Source organism: Podarcis muralis, chromosome 2, assembly GCF_964188315.1.
Source record: "Podarcis muralis chromosome 2, rPodMur119.hap1.1, whole genome shotgun sequence".
Lineage (NCBI taxonomy): Eukaryota > Metazoa > Chordata > Lepidosauria > Squamata > Lacertidae > Podarcis > Podarcis muralis.
The window spans coordinates 3,372,185-3,390,143 of NC_135656.1; the positions used below are offsets into that span (position 1 = coordinate 3,372,185).

General features: G+C 51.2%; 1 protein-coding gene across 4 annotated transcripts; it reads left to right on the forward strand.

Annotated features, from left to right (window-relative positions):
- Positions 1–263: 263 nt before the first annotated feature.
- On the forward strand, positions 264–17,808 carry NAB2 (NGFI-A binding protein 2). Of its 4 annotated transcripts, none has more exons than XM_028721267.2 (7): positions 264–485; positions 3,561–4,326; positions 5,265–5,398; positions 7,765–7,816; positions 9,919–10,045; positions 13,799–13,999; positions 15,152–17,808. In XM_028721267.2, the coding sequence occupies exons 1-7, from the start codon at positions 400–402 to the stop codon at positions 15,250–15,252; spliced, it is 1,467 nt and encodes a 488-aa protein (XP_028577100.2). In that variant the 5' UTR covers positions 264–399; the 3' UTR covers positions 15,253–17,808. The 4 variants fall into 4 exon arrangements, with proteins under 4 accessions (XP_028577100.2, XP_028577102.2, XP_028577101.2 ...); XM_028721269.2 differs by having other exon boundaries at positions 13,805–13,999; XM_028721268.2 differs by having other exon boundaries at positions 9,922–10,045.
- Positions 17,809–17,959: the final 151 nt, after the last annotated feature.

Genomic DNA, 17,959 nt, shown 5'->3' on the forward strand with positions numbered 1-17,959 from the left:
CAGCAGCAGCCCGGCGCGCTCGGCCCCTGCCCGGCCCGCGCGTGGGCAGAGCGGAGGGGCGCGCGCGCGCGCGAGGAGGCGGCGTTTTCCTTCGCCGCTGCCGCTTTTCTGGTCCGAGGCAAGAGCCGCCTGCCGCCCCCGACGCCTCCCACGCGCAGCAGCACCAGCAGCAGCAGCTCCGAGCCGCCGCGGCTCCATTGTAAATCCGGCGGCGTGGGAGGCGATTCCGCGCCAGAGGCTCCGCGCCGAGGCGGAGGAGGAGGAAGGAGAAGGGGGAAGGGGCCGAGGCGCGGCCAGGGACGGGCGCGGAGAGCCACCCCGGCGGACAGGCGCCACTCGCCTCTCGCCCAGAAGAGGAGGAAGGCGGCGCCGCCAGCGAGGCTCGAAGGCCCGGGGTCCATGCCCCACCACCCCGCCCCCCGGGACGCCTGCGAAGGAAGCCAGCAGCCCCTCCAGGTCGCGGCCAGGACGGAGCGCGCCCAAAAGTAAGCGGGGAGCGGGCGGCGGGGGGGGGGGGGTGAGGGTCGCCTCCCTCCGTTCTCGCCTCTGCCCCAAACTCCGCTCCCGCATCTAGTCAGGCAATTGCCCGCTTAGGAGGCCGGGGGGGACGGGGGACGTAGCTTGAAGGGACCGGGGCGCGGGGGGGGGGGGAGAAGAGAGGTGCTGGGACTCCAGGCTTTCGCGAAGGCGCACCTCCTGAGCCGAGCCGCTCGGGCTCCCAAGTGGGAGATGCGCGGCCCGGTGCTTCTTCCGTGCATTCTGCACACGCTCAGAGACGCGTCGGCCTGTCATTTTTCTGCCCCTGTTCGCGGGCTAAGCATTGCCCTTTCGGGTCCATCAGAAAGGATCTTCCCCAGCACCCCCGCCCGCAAATCTCTTACCGCAAATTATGCCCAGGGGTATTTTTAGGTTGGGTTGTAGCATCCCGAATGCACCTAATCAGGGTTTGGACGGTGAGTATCTGGGGAGGGGCAGGCAGGGCGAATCGTGGAGCTAAATGTCTTTGGGAGATGGGGAAAGTGTCTCCTAGGCGCTTCAAAAAGGACTTGGAAGCCTTCCTAGTCAGCTGGAGAGAGCAGAACGTCCCCATAAACTCCCAGTCCGAAATCCTCCTTCCAGAAGAGTGTTGGCAGGAAGCATGATGTGGGAGGAGGGCAAGGAAGTTTGGAGCTAGCAGTGCCTTCCCCCACCCTGCCTGCAAGCTTCATTACCCAGCTCCCTTACACCCCCCCCCCCCAAATCATTCACATTTCCACATTCCAGCACTTCCCCCTAGCATTGCTCCGGGGAAAAGACACACATAAACACATATGGGGGGGGGGGAGAGAATGGTAGTTTACAGAACTATCCTAAGTGCCCCAGTGCCTTTCATTTTGACGAAGACAGGCAAGGAGTGGGTGTCTGCAGAGTGTGGGTGGGTGTGTTTTAGGGGAGACAAAGAGCATGTGTTTGTGTGTGGCCTCTTCCTAGTTTGCAGAGAAGATCCAAGTAATTTGAGTTTGTTTGAAATGTCCTTGGCTTTAGTGCAGACAGAAGGTCCCATTCAGCTATTGGTAGTGCATCAGTGGTGTGGGGGGTGGGGAGAGCTAAAGGTGAGTTTTGTACCTTCATTTCGAGTAATTCAGGGCAGGGACAGAGGACTCACCTTGCATGCCATGGTCTGAGTGCAAAGTGGGTAAAGGGGTAAAGTAGATGCACTTTGCTGCCTGGGGTGAAGGACAAGACAACACCCCCACCTCCCATTTCCCATTCCATGCCAATTTTGAACAGGCTCATAGCTGAGTCTTCCTTCCACACCAGGCTTTGCCCCACGACTGAGGGGGCCGCGGCCGCGTGACACCACCATGCTGTACATGCATGAGCTTGGAGGTGGCCCCTTAATTGAAAGGGGGGGGGGCTGGCTCCCATGGCCCCGCATAGATGGCGCACGTGTTCCACACTGTGCAATGGGACAGCATTCTTCACCACTCCTGAGGGCAACAGGCTAGTGTAAGAGGCACAGGGCACACCTAGCACTGCCACCCAGTGTGAAACACTGCAACTCCCCGCTCACCAGCACCCTGCTCCCTGAGGCATGTGCCCTCAAGCTTGTCTGGCCCTCAAGCTTAGGACTGTCTACGCGGACTAGTCGTGGTTCTCTGGAGTTTTAGGCAGGGGGTATGTCCAGCCCCACCTGGAGGTGCCAGGAATTGAACCTGGGGCGTTCTGCACACCCAGCAGTTGCTCTACCAGTGAGCTGTGACGCTTCCCCAGTTTCAGCATGCATTTCGTGTAGATCTCACTGAATAGGCTCAATGACAGTGCAGAGGAAAAAGTGACGTGGGGGGCGAGCTCTTTGCTTTGATGGGAAGATGGCTGTGTGTTACGGTTGGAGGTTGTTGTGTAGGATGTGGGTACGCAAGATGACACTTATTCCAGGCGAATTCATCCAGAGAAAATGCCACCCTCTGGCCTCGGGCTCACAATCACTAATGATGATCCGAATCACAGTCGCAATGTTTTACAGGGCGGCACGGAGGTGGGAGGTAGACCTCTGGAGTGGGGGGGGGGTCTCTTCCACCCCCTTTATAGAATCACAGAATTGTAGAGTTCGAAGGGATCCCGAGGGTCATCCAGTCCAATCCTCTGCGATGCAGGAATCTCAGCTAAAGTATCCCTGACAGATGCCCAGCAACCTCTTCTTTAAAACCTCCAAGGTTGGAGAGTCCACCATCTCCTGAGGGAGTCTGCTAACAGCACTTAGCATCACAAAGTTCTTCCTCATGTTTAGTCGGAATCTCCTTTCTTGAAACTTTAATCCATTGGTTCGGGTCCTACCCTCCAGAGAAAGAGAAAACAAGCTTGCTCCCTCCTCCATGTGACAACCCTTAAGTTATTTGAAGATGGCTTTCCTATCTCCTCTTATCCAGGCTAAGCATACTCAACTCCCTCAACCGTTCCTCATAAGGCTTGGTTTCCAGGCCTTTGATCATCTCGGTCCCCCTTCTCTGTGCAAGTTCCTTGCTTAGGACCAGTTCACACAGATAAGTGGTGCTTGTTTCCTCTGCACAATCGTCTTCTGTGGTATGTTAACCACATGTAGAGACTTCAGTGTGAATTAATAGCTTACATGGGGACAGTCTAATCAAGGGCCTCTGTGTTAGCAGAGTACATAACCATTCACTTGCAGAAAACAAACACCCCCATTTTAGGGGCGAATCAGGCCTCAAACCAAATGGATTGTGGGTACAGGTTAAATTATCCATGTTGGTAGAGCATAAGACCCTTAATCTCAGGGTCATAGGTTTGAGCCCCAGGTTGGGCAAAAGATTTCTGCAATCCAAAGGGGTTGGACTAGATGACCCTCTGGGTCCCTTCCAATTCTACAGTTTTATGATTCTATCATTCCAAACCTGGTTGTGGCTAATAAGCCCCAGCACGTGCTCTCCATTTGTCCACCAGTCCCATGCCTGCCTTCTCTCCCCCATCAACCATGGGGGCAAGACAAGAGGGTGCGACTTCATCTCTCCGTTTCGCCCACCCTTTCTGCCGGCTCACCTTGCACTCTGTCCCTGCTGCAGGCCTCTGGCTATGGCCCTGTCCCTGCCTCGTACCCTGGGCGAACTCCAGCTGTATCGTGTTCTGCAGAGAGCCAACCTCCTCTCCTACTATGAGACCTTCATCCAGCAGGGCGGCGACGATGTGCAGCAGCTGTGTGAGGCAGGCGAGGAGGAGTTCCTGGAGATCATGGCCCTGGTTGGCATGGCAACCAAACCGCTCCATGTCCGGCGCCTGCAGAAGGCCTTGCGGGAGTGGGCCACCAACCCAGGGCTCTTCAACCAGCCAGTGCCTTCCATACCTGTGAGCAGCATCCCTCTGTTCAAGATCTCTGAGTCTGGGGGCCGCAAGTCCCTGACCAACGGGCACACCAGCCCCGGAGAAACCCTCAGCAAAGCCAGCGCTACCTCCCCCGCCAAGAGCCCCTCGGATCCAAGAGAGAAGCTGTCCCCCTTGCCGGCAATTCAGTGGGGCAATCCAGAATCGGAAGAGGAAGGAGGAGCCTCCTCGCCCAGCGAGCACCCCTCATCCGCAGAGCACCTGGATCCAGAGCTGGCGCAGGCGGTGTCGGAGGGTGTGGACCGACTGCTGCGCAGCTGCCCCCGTGGCGGCGAGACCGAGCTGAGGACCCTCATGAAGCTGAACAAGAAACTGGCCAAAGCAGTGGGGCACATCTTCCGGATGGACAGCGGGGACCCTCGCAAAGAGGAAGAGATACGGCGCCACAGCGCCATCTACGGACGAGGCGAGACCCGGCGATGCGAGGGCAAGCAGCTCACGCTTCATGAGGTGAGCCAAGGAGGCTGGCTGGGGAGGCAGGATTGCTCACCATCAAGGGACTCCTCCAGGCCCAAGCAGAGCTGGCTCAGATCCAGAGTTTGCAGTGGAGCAGCCCCATGCGGTGCACATGGGGATAACACTTTGGGGCAAGGGGAGTGCATGTCTGCTAGTTCGTATTGTTTTGTTTTTAAGATGGGGTTTGGGCGCTCCAACTCTAAAGGGAGCTAAATTAGCTGAGAGCCAGGCTTCCTTTTCCCTGAACGAGAGGAGCTTTGATCCGGCAGACACTGCCAGTGGTGGAAGGGTTGTGGGAAGGAATTTCTCCCAGTCCCCTGCAGCTTTCAGGGTAGGTTTTCAGGGGGCTGAAATTGCTTCCTTCACCTTTCCACCCACTGGGAGTATTGCATGAACAGAGTTCTGCCTGGTGATCTGTATATCACAGGCATTTTTTATCCAAGAAACTGGTAATAAAATATTGATTCTGGATTGTTACAGAAGAGGGGAGTTAGACTTGCTGTTGTTCTTTGTCTGCCCCCTTCACCCCTCCAGCGCCCCTCCAGTCTTCCCCACAGCATTGTTACAATGGGGAGCTTTCCTTTAAAAGAGACCTCAAACTGGCAAGCGATTGTGTGGGGTGTGTGCCTGGCACTCCTCACCAATGTTGCCCAGTGGTAAGCCATGTGCTGCTCTCCAGATGGCAGTGATTGGCTGCTCTTTGCTCATGAGTTCCCCAAGAACCACAGGGGTAGACAACATGGTGCTCTGTGGGTGTTTTCGTACTCCAGGTCCCACCCTCTGTGCTCATGGGCCAGGCTGGGTAGGGTCGATGGGAGCTGGAGTCCAGCATCGTCCAACGTTGCCTCCCCTGGCTGTACCGCAAGAGCCCTGTGGACTCAGTATCCTCATCGCTTCCCCAGAGACTCACTCTGCCCTCTCCACCCTCCCAGCTCACCATCAACGAGGCTGCCGCCCAGTTCTGCCTGCGGGACAATTCCCTGCTGCTGCGAAGGGTGGAACTCTTCTCACTCTCACGCCAGGTGGCCCGGGAGAGCAGCTACCTGTCCTCACTTAAGGGATCCAGGTGAGAACCAAACCCTCTCGTTCTTGCTAGTGGTAGAGCCTTGGGGGGGGGGTTACCTGAAAGTGAGGCTGCGGCCTCCGGCTGTAATGCGACTGTGGGTCAGGGGCGCCAGCTCCTGGGGACTGAGCCCTTCTCCTCCCCCCATCCCAGAAGGCAGAGGCGAACCGCAGAGCAGTGCGCAGCGCAGCTCCAGTGGCAGCTCTTCCTCCTCATCCTCCTGCTGTGAAGCAGCCTTCTGCTGGTGCCAGCGCCAAGAGGAGGCGGATCAGGAGCCGCCAGCCACTGAAGTGACGTTGCCCCCCCCATTGCCCTCACAAGCTGGCGCCTCTGCTGTGAGGCGGGGTGGGGAGATGGTTCAGCAAGCAGCCTAAAGATTCTCTGCCTGGTGGAGAGCCTTTGCTTCTGTTTGAACCCTCCCCAGCTGTCCTTCCAGATTGGCAAGAAGGGAGGCGTCAGTGCCTACTTTAGTTAAAAGTAAATACAACCAAAACTCTTGTTTATCTGGAAACACAGATTTCTGATCTAGAAGCCCTGTCCCCTAATTCCTGATAGGTGAGGATGCTTTGCCATTGCTCAGTGACAGAAGAATGTTTCTAATGATTATTTTTCCTGATATTTTTGTGCCCCAACATCACGGAGACCTGGACTGAGCTTTGCTGGGTCCTGGGACAAAGTGAGTTCTGCCGAGGGATGTCCACCTAGCCTGTTTATCTCACACACTGGCACGGCCTTTTCTGCAGTGACACCCCAATTTTGAAATACCCTGACTAGTGATGTCAACATTAGAATATTTTCAGTGCCAGATTAAGACTTCCTTGTTTGCCCAGATAGAGCAGTGCCTAGTGGGTGGCGCAGGTGGGGCTCCAATGCTCTCCCAGCTTCCCAAAACTTTAACCCGTCCCCCTCTTGGCAGGTGGTAGTGACTGAGTATTGGGAAGCCAGGAGAGCAACAGAGCCCCACGCGTGCCTCCACACTGGCTGCTACTGCCCAGATATTTTACAAGGTCTATATTTGTATTTTATCTGCTTTTTGCCTGTTAGTTTGTTTTATGATAGGTTATGCTTTGCTTCGTAGGATGCGGGTGGCGCTGTGGGTAAAAGCCTCAGCACCTAGGGCTTGCCGATCGAAAGGTCGGCGGTTCGAATCCCCGCGGCGGGGTGCGCTCCCGTTGCTCGGTCCCAGCGCCTGCCAACCTAGTAGTTCGAAAGCACCTCCGGGTGCAAGTAGATAAATAGGGACCGCTTACTAGTGGGAAGGTAAACGGCGTTTCCGTGTGCTGTGCTGGCTCACCAGATGCAGCTTGTCACGCTGGCCACGTGACCCGGAAGTGTCTTCGGACAGCGCTGGCCCCCGGCCTCTTGAGTGAGATGGGCGCACAACCCCAGAGTCAGACACGACTGGCCCGTACGGGCAGGGGTACCTTTACCTTTACCTTATGCTTTGCTTCAGTTGTATTTTGTTGTTGTTGTTAGTATTATATACTGCCTCGGGACCTGTTTGGATGAAGGGCAGAAACTTTAGAAATGAAGAGCTGCTTCCCCACTGCTCCAAATAGTAGTTTGGGCACCCAGTAAATGGGCTTGGCACTCTTTGGCAACTGGAGCTGACCCAGCTGTGACTGTGCAGTACATGCACATTCTGCCACCCTTTCTGCTTATGGCCCTTGCTGCTGCTCTCACTCATGGAAGGGCCTGGTTCAAATGTAAGAGGAATCCATTGTTTGGCACTGAAGGTCAGGGCCGTGCATGAGCCTCTGGTTTGCAAGCACTCCCTCCACACCCCTCCTCCTTCTGTGCATGTGCAAAGAGATCAAAAGCTTCAGCGTTCACTTTTGAACTAACCACAGTTCGCAGTTCTGTCCAAACTTGAGGACCCGTGGTTTGTTCTAATTGAGGCAAGTTATCAAACCAGAGCATCAAACTACAGATCACAGATTCCCAATGTAACAGAGAACTGTGATTAGTTCAGAAGGGAAAGCGGAGGGCACAAATCCAACACCCACCGCAACATGTTCTCGTGGTTTCCCATTACAGTGGAATCAATGTGGCAGTTAATGGGCAAAAAGAGTTTATCTGTGTGATATTGTAGGTGCCCAGCGTCTCACTTAAACAGGCCCTCAGCTGCTGTGCCTGCAGCGTCCAAGGCTGCAGAATCATGTATGCGCTAAACTGGCATGTTCAGGTGAGGGGCTCAGTTTAAATGTAGGAAGGCATGCAACGTTATATGGCTGAGTTCCTCACTACCTGGCAGCATGTTTAAATCATTCTTGACACCTTTTTGACTTCTTCAGTGCCCAGGCCAGGGACAAAATCCTGGCCCCTTACCTAGCAGAGTGTTCTGACTCCATGGTGTCTTTTGTCCTCAGGCTGCATCCAGATGAGAGCGGTTCTGGGCAAGCCAAGCGCTTCAAGCAGGAGGTAAGCTTCAGAGCCAGCCCAGTTGCGCCTGCATGAGATTGCAAAGAGAATGAATGGGAAGCCCTGTGGATCCCCAGAGAAACTGCTACATAAATGGTGGTGGTGATTCACATGTTCACACACATAGAAACTGGCAAGTATATGGTACGATGGACCAGGGAAAAGCACTCGCTTTGCATGCAGGAGATCCCCAGCTGAATCGCCAGCATGGAGGTCTCTTGCCAGTCAGAGCAGAGACAGTGCTCAGCTAGATCAGGGGTCAGCAAACTTTTTTTGGAGGAGGCCGGTTCATCGTCCCCCAGACCTTGTGGCGGGTTGGACCTCGCATGCAGGCGCACATGTGTCAAAGGGAGCTTCTCTCCCCCAGCCCCTCCCCTCCCCCTGCCTCCCTATGCTGCTGCCATCGGCACTGCGCTCTCCCAACCGCGGCTCCTGTGCCTGCCCTTGTGAGCGGTGGAGGGACGAGCGGCCCAAAAGGGCTGGCTGGCTCCGGAGAGGCGCTGCCCAAAATGGCGCTCAGCCAGCCCCCTTCCTGCACTACAAAAATGTGAGTCATTTTGGACTCACAGCTGTCCATAGAGGCACAGGTTAATTCTGTGTCCAGGGCAGCTCTCTACCAGCTCCATCTGGTACGCAGGCTGAGACCCTACCTGCCCGCAGACTGTCTCACCAGTGGTGCATGCTCTGGTTATCTCCCGCATGGACTACTGCAATGTGCTGTGTGTGGGGCTACCTTTGAAGGTGACTCAGAAACTATAACTAATACAGAATATGGCAGCTAGACTGGTAACTGGGAGTGGCCGCTGAGACCATATAAAACCAGCCCTAAAGGATCTTCACTGACTCCCAGTATGTTTCCGAGCATAATTCAAAATGTTGGTGCTGACCTTTAAAGCCCTAAACAGCCTCGGCCATGAATACCTGAAGGAGTGTCTCCACCCCCATTGCTCAGCCCAGACACTGAGGTCCTCCTCTGAGGGTCTTCTGCTCACTGCAAGAAGCCAAGTTACAGGGAACCAGGCAGAGGGCCTTCTCGGTAGTGGCACCCTCCCTGTGGAACACCCTCCCAGCAGATGTCAAACAGATAAACAGTTATGTGATTTTAAAAAGACACCTGAAGGTGTCTTTAGGGAAGGAAACTTTAGGGAAGTTTTTAGTTTTTAGTGTGTGATGTTGTATTGTACTTTTACAATTTTTTCTTGGGAGCTGCCCAGAGTGGTTGGGGCAACCCAGTCAGATGGGAGACATGTAAGTAAGTAAGTAAATTAGTAGTAGTAGTAGTATTAGTAGTAGTTTAGAGTTCATTTCATCAGATCTCTGAAATATTATCCTCAGTTGTAACATAAGCTGCAGCTGCAGGTATACATGTGGGGGTGGAATCATAAGCAGTGGGATTAGAGGATAATTAAATGCAAAAAGTACTGGTCATAGTGACAATTCAATTAAAGCTGGAGCCTCTGCCGAAATAAGCTTCCTGGCTCTGACTTTTCCCTAGCAAGGTTCGAAGCTAGAGAGCATCCACCCGCCTTTAAACCTCCCCAGTTGGCCTCTCCTGCCCTGTCCCATCCTGGGCCTGCCTTCCAACACCCCTTCCCCAATCTGATTCAGGGCTCTGGGGGACACACAGGAGTCAGTGGAGACGCTGTGACTGCTGTATCTCTTGCAACATCAGGAGATTAGGGGCCAAACTAAACGGGTCATTAAATATGTACAGGGGTCTAATGTGCATTTTTATCTTTCAATAGCAGCTGCAGTGGGGGGGGCGCGGGGGGAGGTTAACCCTTTCCATGCATCCATCTCTTCCCGTGAAGCCATTAGTCTCATGTGGGACGATTCCATCGTGTCAACTTTTGGTTGAGCATTAATTCCCTTCCCCAGACACCACAGTCCCATTTCTGCTTGAGCATGGGGTATAGCTGACATTTGCAGATAAAATAAAGTGCACATTGAACAGTTGCATGCATTTCAAGTCACTTTTAAGTGAATGGTCTCCAGCATTGAATCTGACAAACCTAGTGGGGGATGTGTTTACGGTGGAGGCAAAGTCTTTTGCCAAAGGACTATACGCCCAGCTTTAATGCCTGCCTCCCTTGTCCTTCCAGCAGGTTGCTGAGCACAGCCGTCCTGAACTTCCCTTGGTCTGCGAACCCTTCCTTCCTCAGTACCGGTCCAGCGTGGAGGAAGACACAGCCAGCTTGTCAGGGGAAAGCTTAGATGGACACCCACAGGGTGAGTGGACTGAGCTCCAATTAAATGTTCCAGCTGCATGGAGAAGTAAATTAGGGTGCCTCAAGACTGTCACTGTTTTGTGGGGCAGGTGCAAGTAAGTTTAGGTTTGCACTGTTTTGTTTTTTATTATTTTTATTTAGAGCATCCGTTCCTTGCTTTTTAGCCAAAAAGGCTCCAAGAGTGGATTACATGCAGTTTATTCAAACAAAGTAGTACCTGCCTGCAGACTTACTATCTAAAAACCACAACAAGTAAAGAAACGGGCAAAGAGGGAAGAGGAAAAAAGCAAATTCGGGCACCAATTCCTAAATAGTAGTTCATATAATGATCAGCTGTCAGGGAAACAGCTCAGGGACAGGAGGTCTGATGGATTAGAGTCCAGAAATGGCTGAAATCCAGAAAAAATAGTCTGTTTTCCCAGTGCAACAAATCCACTTTTTTAAAAAGTATGACTTTTTGAGGCTTGGAAAGTGACTGGTAAATGTATTGAAAAATGTGGGGTGAACAAATGACGTAACAGGAGGACATATAAAACACCATGCCAGCAAATCAGGAAGAATGCAGGACGAATGTTCATTGCCATATAATAACCCCACAAACAAATCAGAACAAATGCTCAATAGAAACTGGATCTAGAATCTAACCTCCATGTAAGCTTTGGGTGAGCAAATTGGGATGAATGCTGAATAAACAGGCCCCCTGGATCTCATGCCCTTTGGCCATGGGGCCAGAAGAAGTCTCCTAGACTTACAGGCAGGCTCAAATACCCTTCCTTTGTGTTGGAGCTCTGATTCTTTTGCCCTTTGTTTGTTTGCTCTTTCTAAACTTGGGACATGTGTTGACTTGTACATAATTTGGAATCGTATTCTGTGGCTCACAGACTTTGCACAACAGTACTAAGTTCTGTCTGATTTTGACTTCATCCTGAATGCTTTCTGCATTTTGCCACCTCAGATTCTTCATGCGCACAGACCTTTCCCTCGCCAAACAATACTGATATTTTGAGCTTTAATTTTTTTAAAAAAACCCTTGAGTATCAAAACCTACTCTTTCAGGCATATTTGTGTTTCCTAAAAGCTATCACAGTGTCCTAACTGCGGTTTTCCAGAGGGACTGTGGATTTTGGGCAGAAAAGTTTCAGTATCCTGACAAAACCAGCAGCCCCAGGGCGTTTATTAGAGGGATATGCAGCAGTAAAAGGTAAAGGTAAAGGTACCCCTGCCCGTACGGGCCAGTCTTGACAGACTCTAGGGTTGTGCGCCCATCTCACTCAAGAGGCCGAGGGCCAGCGCTGTCCAGAGACACTTCCGGGTCACATGGCCAGCGTGACAAAGCTGCATCTGGCGAGCCAGTGGCGCACACGGAAACGCCGTTTACCTTTCCGCTGGTAAGCGGTCCCTATTTATCTACTTGCACCCGGGGGTGCTTTCGAACTGCTAGGTTGGCAGGCGCTGGGACTGAACGACGGGAGCGCACCCCGCTGCGGGGATTCGAACCGCCGACCTTTCGATCGGCAAGCCCTAGGCGCTGAGGCTTTTACCCACAGCGCCACCCGTGTCCCAGCTATGCAGCAGTAGGTTGGCTTTAAAACCAGCTTTTCATTTCTGTTGAAGAAACCTCCTGTGTTTCCTTCTCAGAACTATGACAACTTTCTCTCTGAAATGCAAACCATGTCATGTACATCCCTAAGACTTAATTCACTCACTTTATATTCCATCTTTCTGCATAGAGCAGCCAAGACTTGTTTGGCAACTCTCAGAAGATTCCAAGAGATTAGAAAGGGATCCCATAGCTCAGAGATAGAGCACCTGCTCTCCCTGCAGAAGGTCCCAGGGGCAGCTGTCTTGCAAGACAGCCTTCTCAAATCTGCTGCTCCAGATGTTGTTGGGCTCACAGCTGCCATCATCTCTGGCCTCTGGCAATGCTGACTGGGGCTGATGGGAGTCAGAGTCCAGCAGCATCTGGAGAAGGCTGAGTTAGAATAACCTTGTGTAGCAGGACTCGTGCCTGAGATCCTGGAAAGTCACTGCCTGTCAGAGCAGATCAGCCTTCCCGTACTTGCCCCTCACCTGGCGGTTTTGGCTGCGACTCCTTCACCCTGAACCATTGTTGTGTTGTCTAAGGCTGATGGGAGTTGTAGCCCTAAACATCTGGAGAGCCAGAGGATGGGTAATGCTAGAATGGACAGTGCTGGGCTTTGCAGATCTGACTCAGGGCAGCTTCACCTGTTCAGAGACGCAGCCAGAGAAAATAAAGACGGACACATTAAGACCAAAGGCTTTCTAACCTTTGGTCCTCCACATAGTGCTGGATTATACCTCCAGACCCAGCTGGCTGTGTCTGATGGGAGATGGGGTCCGACAGCATCTTTCAATACCACAAGTTCCCCCTTCCTGTTTTGCAATTTTCAATCGCCACTTCTGATTTGGCATTCCAGCAACTCCTCCTGCAATTCTGATAAGAGCACAGCAAAGCTTTGCAAGTCTCAGCACGGAGGTGCCCCCAGGTGCCATCGTTCTGAGGTGCCAAACTGACGTCATTGACGGGATCAGGTTCGTTGGGGCAAGGCCTCATGTTGGCAGGGAGCTGAACAGCAGCCGAGTTCCCATGAACGCAGAGGTCTTAAAGGCATGTGATGTGCTCCTGACCCCTGCCTCACGCAAGTCTCGGGGTGCTGCTCCTGTTCTCCTCAGCAGCTCCCACCATAATAGGGAACCTGCCTGGTTGCATCCCCAGCTTACGTGAATGGGTTTGTTTTCTGAGTAGAGGATAATGGTGCTCTGGAGCATGGTGGTTGGCCTGTGCCCTTCCAAATGTTACCACAGTGCCCTTTTGTTGTTTCTCCTAGATAATGCAGATGCTGTTTAGTTGTAGATTAATAGGTTTTATGTGACTAGATCAACTAACTACTATGCATAATTTAGGAAATACATGAAGTGCCAGTGGAAAACATGATTTAAATTATTCAAATCATCTGGGTCCACTCCCCCCCCCCCCATGATTTTAATTGATGTGCCCTGGTTGAATTGCATGCAAGAGATTCATAATAATAGTACTATAATATTTATTATTTGTACCCCATCCATCTGACTGGGTTGCCCCAGCCGCTCTGGACAGCTTCCAACATATATAAAAACATAATAAAACAATACACATTAAAAGCTTCCCTATATAGGGAATTCTTTCTGACAGGATTGAAAAAAGCTGGAAGGTTTGTTCCCCTTGTATTTTTGGTCCCACCAAACATAAATTGATCCAGGAAACAGTGCTGCCCATTTCTACTCTAGGTATCTTCAACCTTTTTAGACTTAGGACCCACTTTTAACCCAAACATGCATTTGGGGACCCATTCCGTATGTTTGCATGGTGGTTAGCGTTTCTGTTGCGACCTACCTTGGATCAGGCTGCTCCCACCAGTTGAAGAACAGTGTTCTGCTCTGTATCTCACTTGCAGAATGCATGTCCTTTGGAAGGGTGTGAAAGGAAGAACAGAATCCCTACTCAATCTGCCTCCCTTGGTGATTCCAGTCTTTAAGAACCTATTCTAAGCTCCGTTTCTTGACCATGTTAGAGCAGGATAGACAATGGGGACTTGGCTTTTCTTTGTCTAGGTTGCTCCTAGTTCCTAGCGTAGCTTTAGTTTGGAAGAGATTCTAAGTTCTGGAGTAGATTGGGTCATTCTGTTGACTCAATCCATTTTCACACAAGTTCGCACTGTCTTCCCCATTGATTCCCCCTCCCCCCTTTCTGCAGCAACAGGATCCTGTCCTCGGCTTACACCACCCCCCAACGCTGCCCCTGACACACTTCTGAGCCTCCCGCCCCATGGACTATGGAGTCGTCATATCCTGCAGCAGACTTTGATGGATGAAGGGCTGCGTCTGGCCCGGCTGGTGTCGCATGAGCGGGTTGGACGGCTCAGCCCCTGCCTGCCAGGGAAGCCCCCAAGCCAAGGTAAGAGGCTTCCTCTCCCTGGACTTTATTGGGCAGCACAGGCCTGGGATAGCGAGAGAAGCCTTGCCCATCAGCTTCACTAAACTAATAAGTGGGCACCACCGCTAGGATAGCAACGGGCATATAGAACCAGAACTGTAGAGGTGGAAGGGACCCTGAGGGTTATCTGGTCCACCCCCTGCAATGCAGGAATCTCAGCTAAAGCATCAATGGCAGGTGGCCATTCAGCCTCTGCTGAAAAACCTACTTGGAAGGAGAGTCCACCACCTCCCGAGGGAGACTGTTCCATTTTCAAACAGCTCTTGCAGCCAGAAAGTTTTTCCTAATGCTTAGTCAGAAAGGATAAGGAGCCTTCACAAACACTGCCTAGCTGGGCTTAGACAGGAAAGACATCATTAAATCAAGAAAATGCAAAATACATGAATGTCTGGCAAGACTAACTTTGATGGCTTCCAAAACACAGTTTTGGGCACAGCAAAATCTCAATAGCCACATTAAGCTCAAGATCATCGTGCTACCTTATATTGGTTATTACTATGTCGCAAGGAGATGGCAGGAATAAAAGCAGCGTGTCATAGATTTTGTGCCTGCCAAATTCTTTTTGTTTCATTAATTAAGGGGGCTTCCAGGCTGACGCTGTTTTAGGGTGGGATTCAGTCACATACTGGCAAATTCAGGTTGTGCAACTAAAGCCGATTTGGACCTCTTGCACAAAAGGTTGGATGTTTTGCGATAAGGAATGCGACAAGAAAATGCACTGCCAAGTGTAGGATAATGATTGGGTGATGCGATGTTGTATAACCTCCCCACAAACAAATCACAACGAATGCTTGAGAAAAGGAATGTCTGGAAGCACCCTAAGAGTAAGCTTACAGGAGCAAAATAATTTTTGACAGCAAAGATGATCTTTTCTTGTGGTCACTGGAGAATGGCAGGGAAAATTGAGGGGATGGTGCTTCAGAGCTCAGATGCTAAGCGTATAACCTTTGGAACCACCCAAAAAAATACATTGTGGTTGTGGGGATGTGCAACTGAAGGGAAGCCCACAGTTGTGGCAGGAGCTCCTTGCCGCTTGAAGTTCATAACAACAGAAAAAGAGGCCAAGGGCAGGAAATTGCATATTTCTGTCTGACTTTCAATTTCTCATTTTAGAGTTTGGGGAAAATCTTTCTGAGCGGTGCCAGCCCCCGGCAGCACAGGCCGAAGCTAGAAGAAACAGCATCAAGGTGGAACCGGATACCAGCCGGCAATGAGCAGCAGGTGACTTGAGGCTCAGTCGCCAAGCAATAACATGCCAACCAGCTCTGAACATCAAACTCTGGCAGGGGAGAGGGGCGCAATTCTCCCCATCACCACAAGGAGGCGTGCTTGGTTTCCTCAACAGAGCAAGGCTACCATATTAGCACAACACATTTTATTACTCCTGGTTCTCGCCACAAAATGGAGAACCTGCCTCTCCCCCTCCCTATTAACTATGTAAGATGTTGGGGGCCATCCTCACTACAGGCGATAGCCATGAGCTCAGGGAGACCCAATCTGTGTCTGGCTTTGCCCTGTGAAAGGCTGCTGGAAGGTCAGCTTCACCCATAGCCTTTCGCCCCTCTTGAAGCCTGGAACTCTGGGGTACATAGCCATAAAAACACAAACCCCCACACCAATACACTTTATGCCCTGAACAGAAAGCTGATTCGATTTCTCAGACACAAGCATTGATTATCTTTCTGCATCCAAATTTCTTATGATAACGCACTGACTTACACTTGCATCCCATACGTGTACATACAACACATTCTCTCCATAGCCCTTCTCTCTCTCTCTCTCTCTCTCTCTCTCACACACACACACACACACACACACACACACACACACACACTTGCCTTGCAGACAAGTGGCAGACATGATATTCCTTACATTATTGTGTATCGGTTGTCACACTTTCAATTGTAGATTGCGTATACAATGCTCAAAATAGCTCCAGCATCATTACCTCCCTTGGTCTTGACCTTATTCTGGTGTTTATAGCCACCAATGGTACTGATTCACTGCTCAGTCGTGTTCTGGAATCCTGAGAGGTATTTGCTTCCATGCCTGCCTGAGGGAATCTGTCTGAGAATTTGACCAATTAAACAACATGGATCTATTTAGTGACTGCCATTAGTTTTGGGGGCATGCTGGCGAAATCTACAGTTCCATCCTATTCCAGCAGCGGATTTGTTTTTTAATTTCTTATTTTACTAAACTTGTGTAGTTGCAGGAATTAGAATTGACTTTTGAAAAAGGCTTACCGCGCCCACCCCAATTTTAGGTGATCTGCAGTAGCCCCCTAAAGGGAGAGGAAACACGTGAGTCTTCTCTCTGCTGGATCCAGAAGGAGCACCAGGCTCACTCCTTCACTGGGAGCAGCTTGTTTCTCCCAGCCGCTGCTTTCCTTTCCTGAGGCAACCAGTTCATACTCTTGGGGCTCATCTAATGCTTTTGCTCCTTGCAAGGAAGAGAAGCCAGTGGCCTCAGGACCAAGAGGTGGTGGTGTACCATACAGGACGACTCAGAACCAGTGTTGCCTCTGGTACTTCAAGGGGAACGTGATGATTTGAATGGCCCTGGGTTGCTGTGTGGATCTTCCATCTTGGAGCAGCTGCATGTAGGCAAGAAACTGGCGCACAATTGCATTTTTAAATTGGTATAACCCGCCCTGGGACCTTATGGCAAAGGCCGAGTAAGAAATTGAATAAATTATAATATTCTAGCAAAAGGCAGCCATAGAGAAACAGGTAAAGGCAGAAGGCCCCAAGTGCATACACTGAAAATGCCACCTATTTATTTGAGGTTCCCACTTTGACAAGTGGTTTTTCAGTTAGTTCTGGAAGTTCTGTAGTACTTTACCACTGTACCGCTTGGAATATCTGAATGGGAGATAGGACACATTTCTAGTATTGCTCAACCACTTCCGGGGCAGAGGATTGATTATAGTGACCTTTAAGGAGGCCAGGAGTGCATGAACTGTACAGCTGCCATAAGGAAAGATTGTTCAGCCTCAATCCTGCATTGTGTTGTGGGTCAGATAAGCCAGAGCTAATCCCTCCTTTGGGCTTTCTTGAATGCAGCCCCATCTCCCTTCTCCATATGAACGGAGCAGAGGGGAAGGGCTGCAACAGGAAAGGAGGAGGGAAGGGGGACACCTCCCTAAGGTTCTGGGGTGGGGAATCTATCACATGTGGCATTCTGCTTAAGTAGACCTACTGAAATTAATGGGCCTAACTTAGACACGTTCATGGATTTCAGTGAATCTGTAGTCTGGGGTGGCTTGAAGAAAAGGCAACACAGTCCATTTCTGCAGTGCAAGGGAATATGGTGTTGCCAAGGGAAATGGATCCTCTGGATCTCCACACGTTGCTGAGCTGTAATTCCTGTCACCCCTGGCCATTGTTCATACTGGCTGGGGCTGATGGGAGTTGTAATCCAACCACATCTGGAGGATCCCTGGCTCCTCATGCCTGGCATAACCACTGCTTGTCAGGATGGAGAAAAAAGAACAGTGACTGCTCTGTATTTTGCTGATGATTTAAGCTAATTGTACTGTAGTGAGGTTTTGTTTGGACATACAGGTGCAAAACATGGATTGTCCAAGGAAGGCCATGAAATCCTGTTGAGGCAAACATTAGCAGCCACAGGCTCTTGCTTCCGGTTCCTCATCTTGTCCCATAGAGCCTTGGTGTCTTTTTAGAGAAAATTAGCACCCTTTCCTTTGTAATGTGTACAGTAGATTATTTATTTTGTTATTTTGGAATAAAGTCTTATTTTACGGCTTATTTTACCATCTATTTGCACCTCTTCACAGGCTGGGAGATTAAGGGGCATTGGCAAACGGGGTGGGTGGAGCCCGAACAACAGAGAACAGAACGGGGAAGGGGGGGGGGAGATCTCATTATTACGTGGAGTAGCAAAAGACACTTTCCCACA

Coding starts and splice junctions, on each gene's coding strand:
- NAB2 (XM_028721267.2), top strand. CDS start 400: ATGCCCCACCACCCCGCCCCCCGGGACGCCTGCGAAGGAAGCCAGCAG. Junction 10,046..13,798: donor CTTAGATGGACACCCACAGG/GTGAGTGGACTG, acceptor CCCTTTCTGCAG/CAACAGGATCCTGTCCTCGG. Junction 14,000..15,151: donor AGGGAAGCCCCCAAGCCAAG/GTAAGAGGCTTC, acceptor TTCTCATTTTAG/AGTTTGGGGAAAATCTTTCT.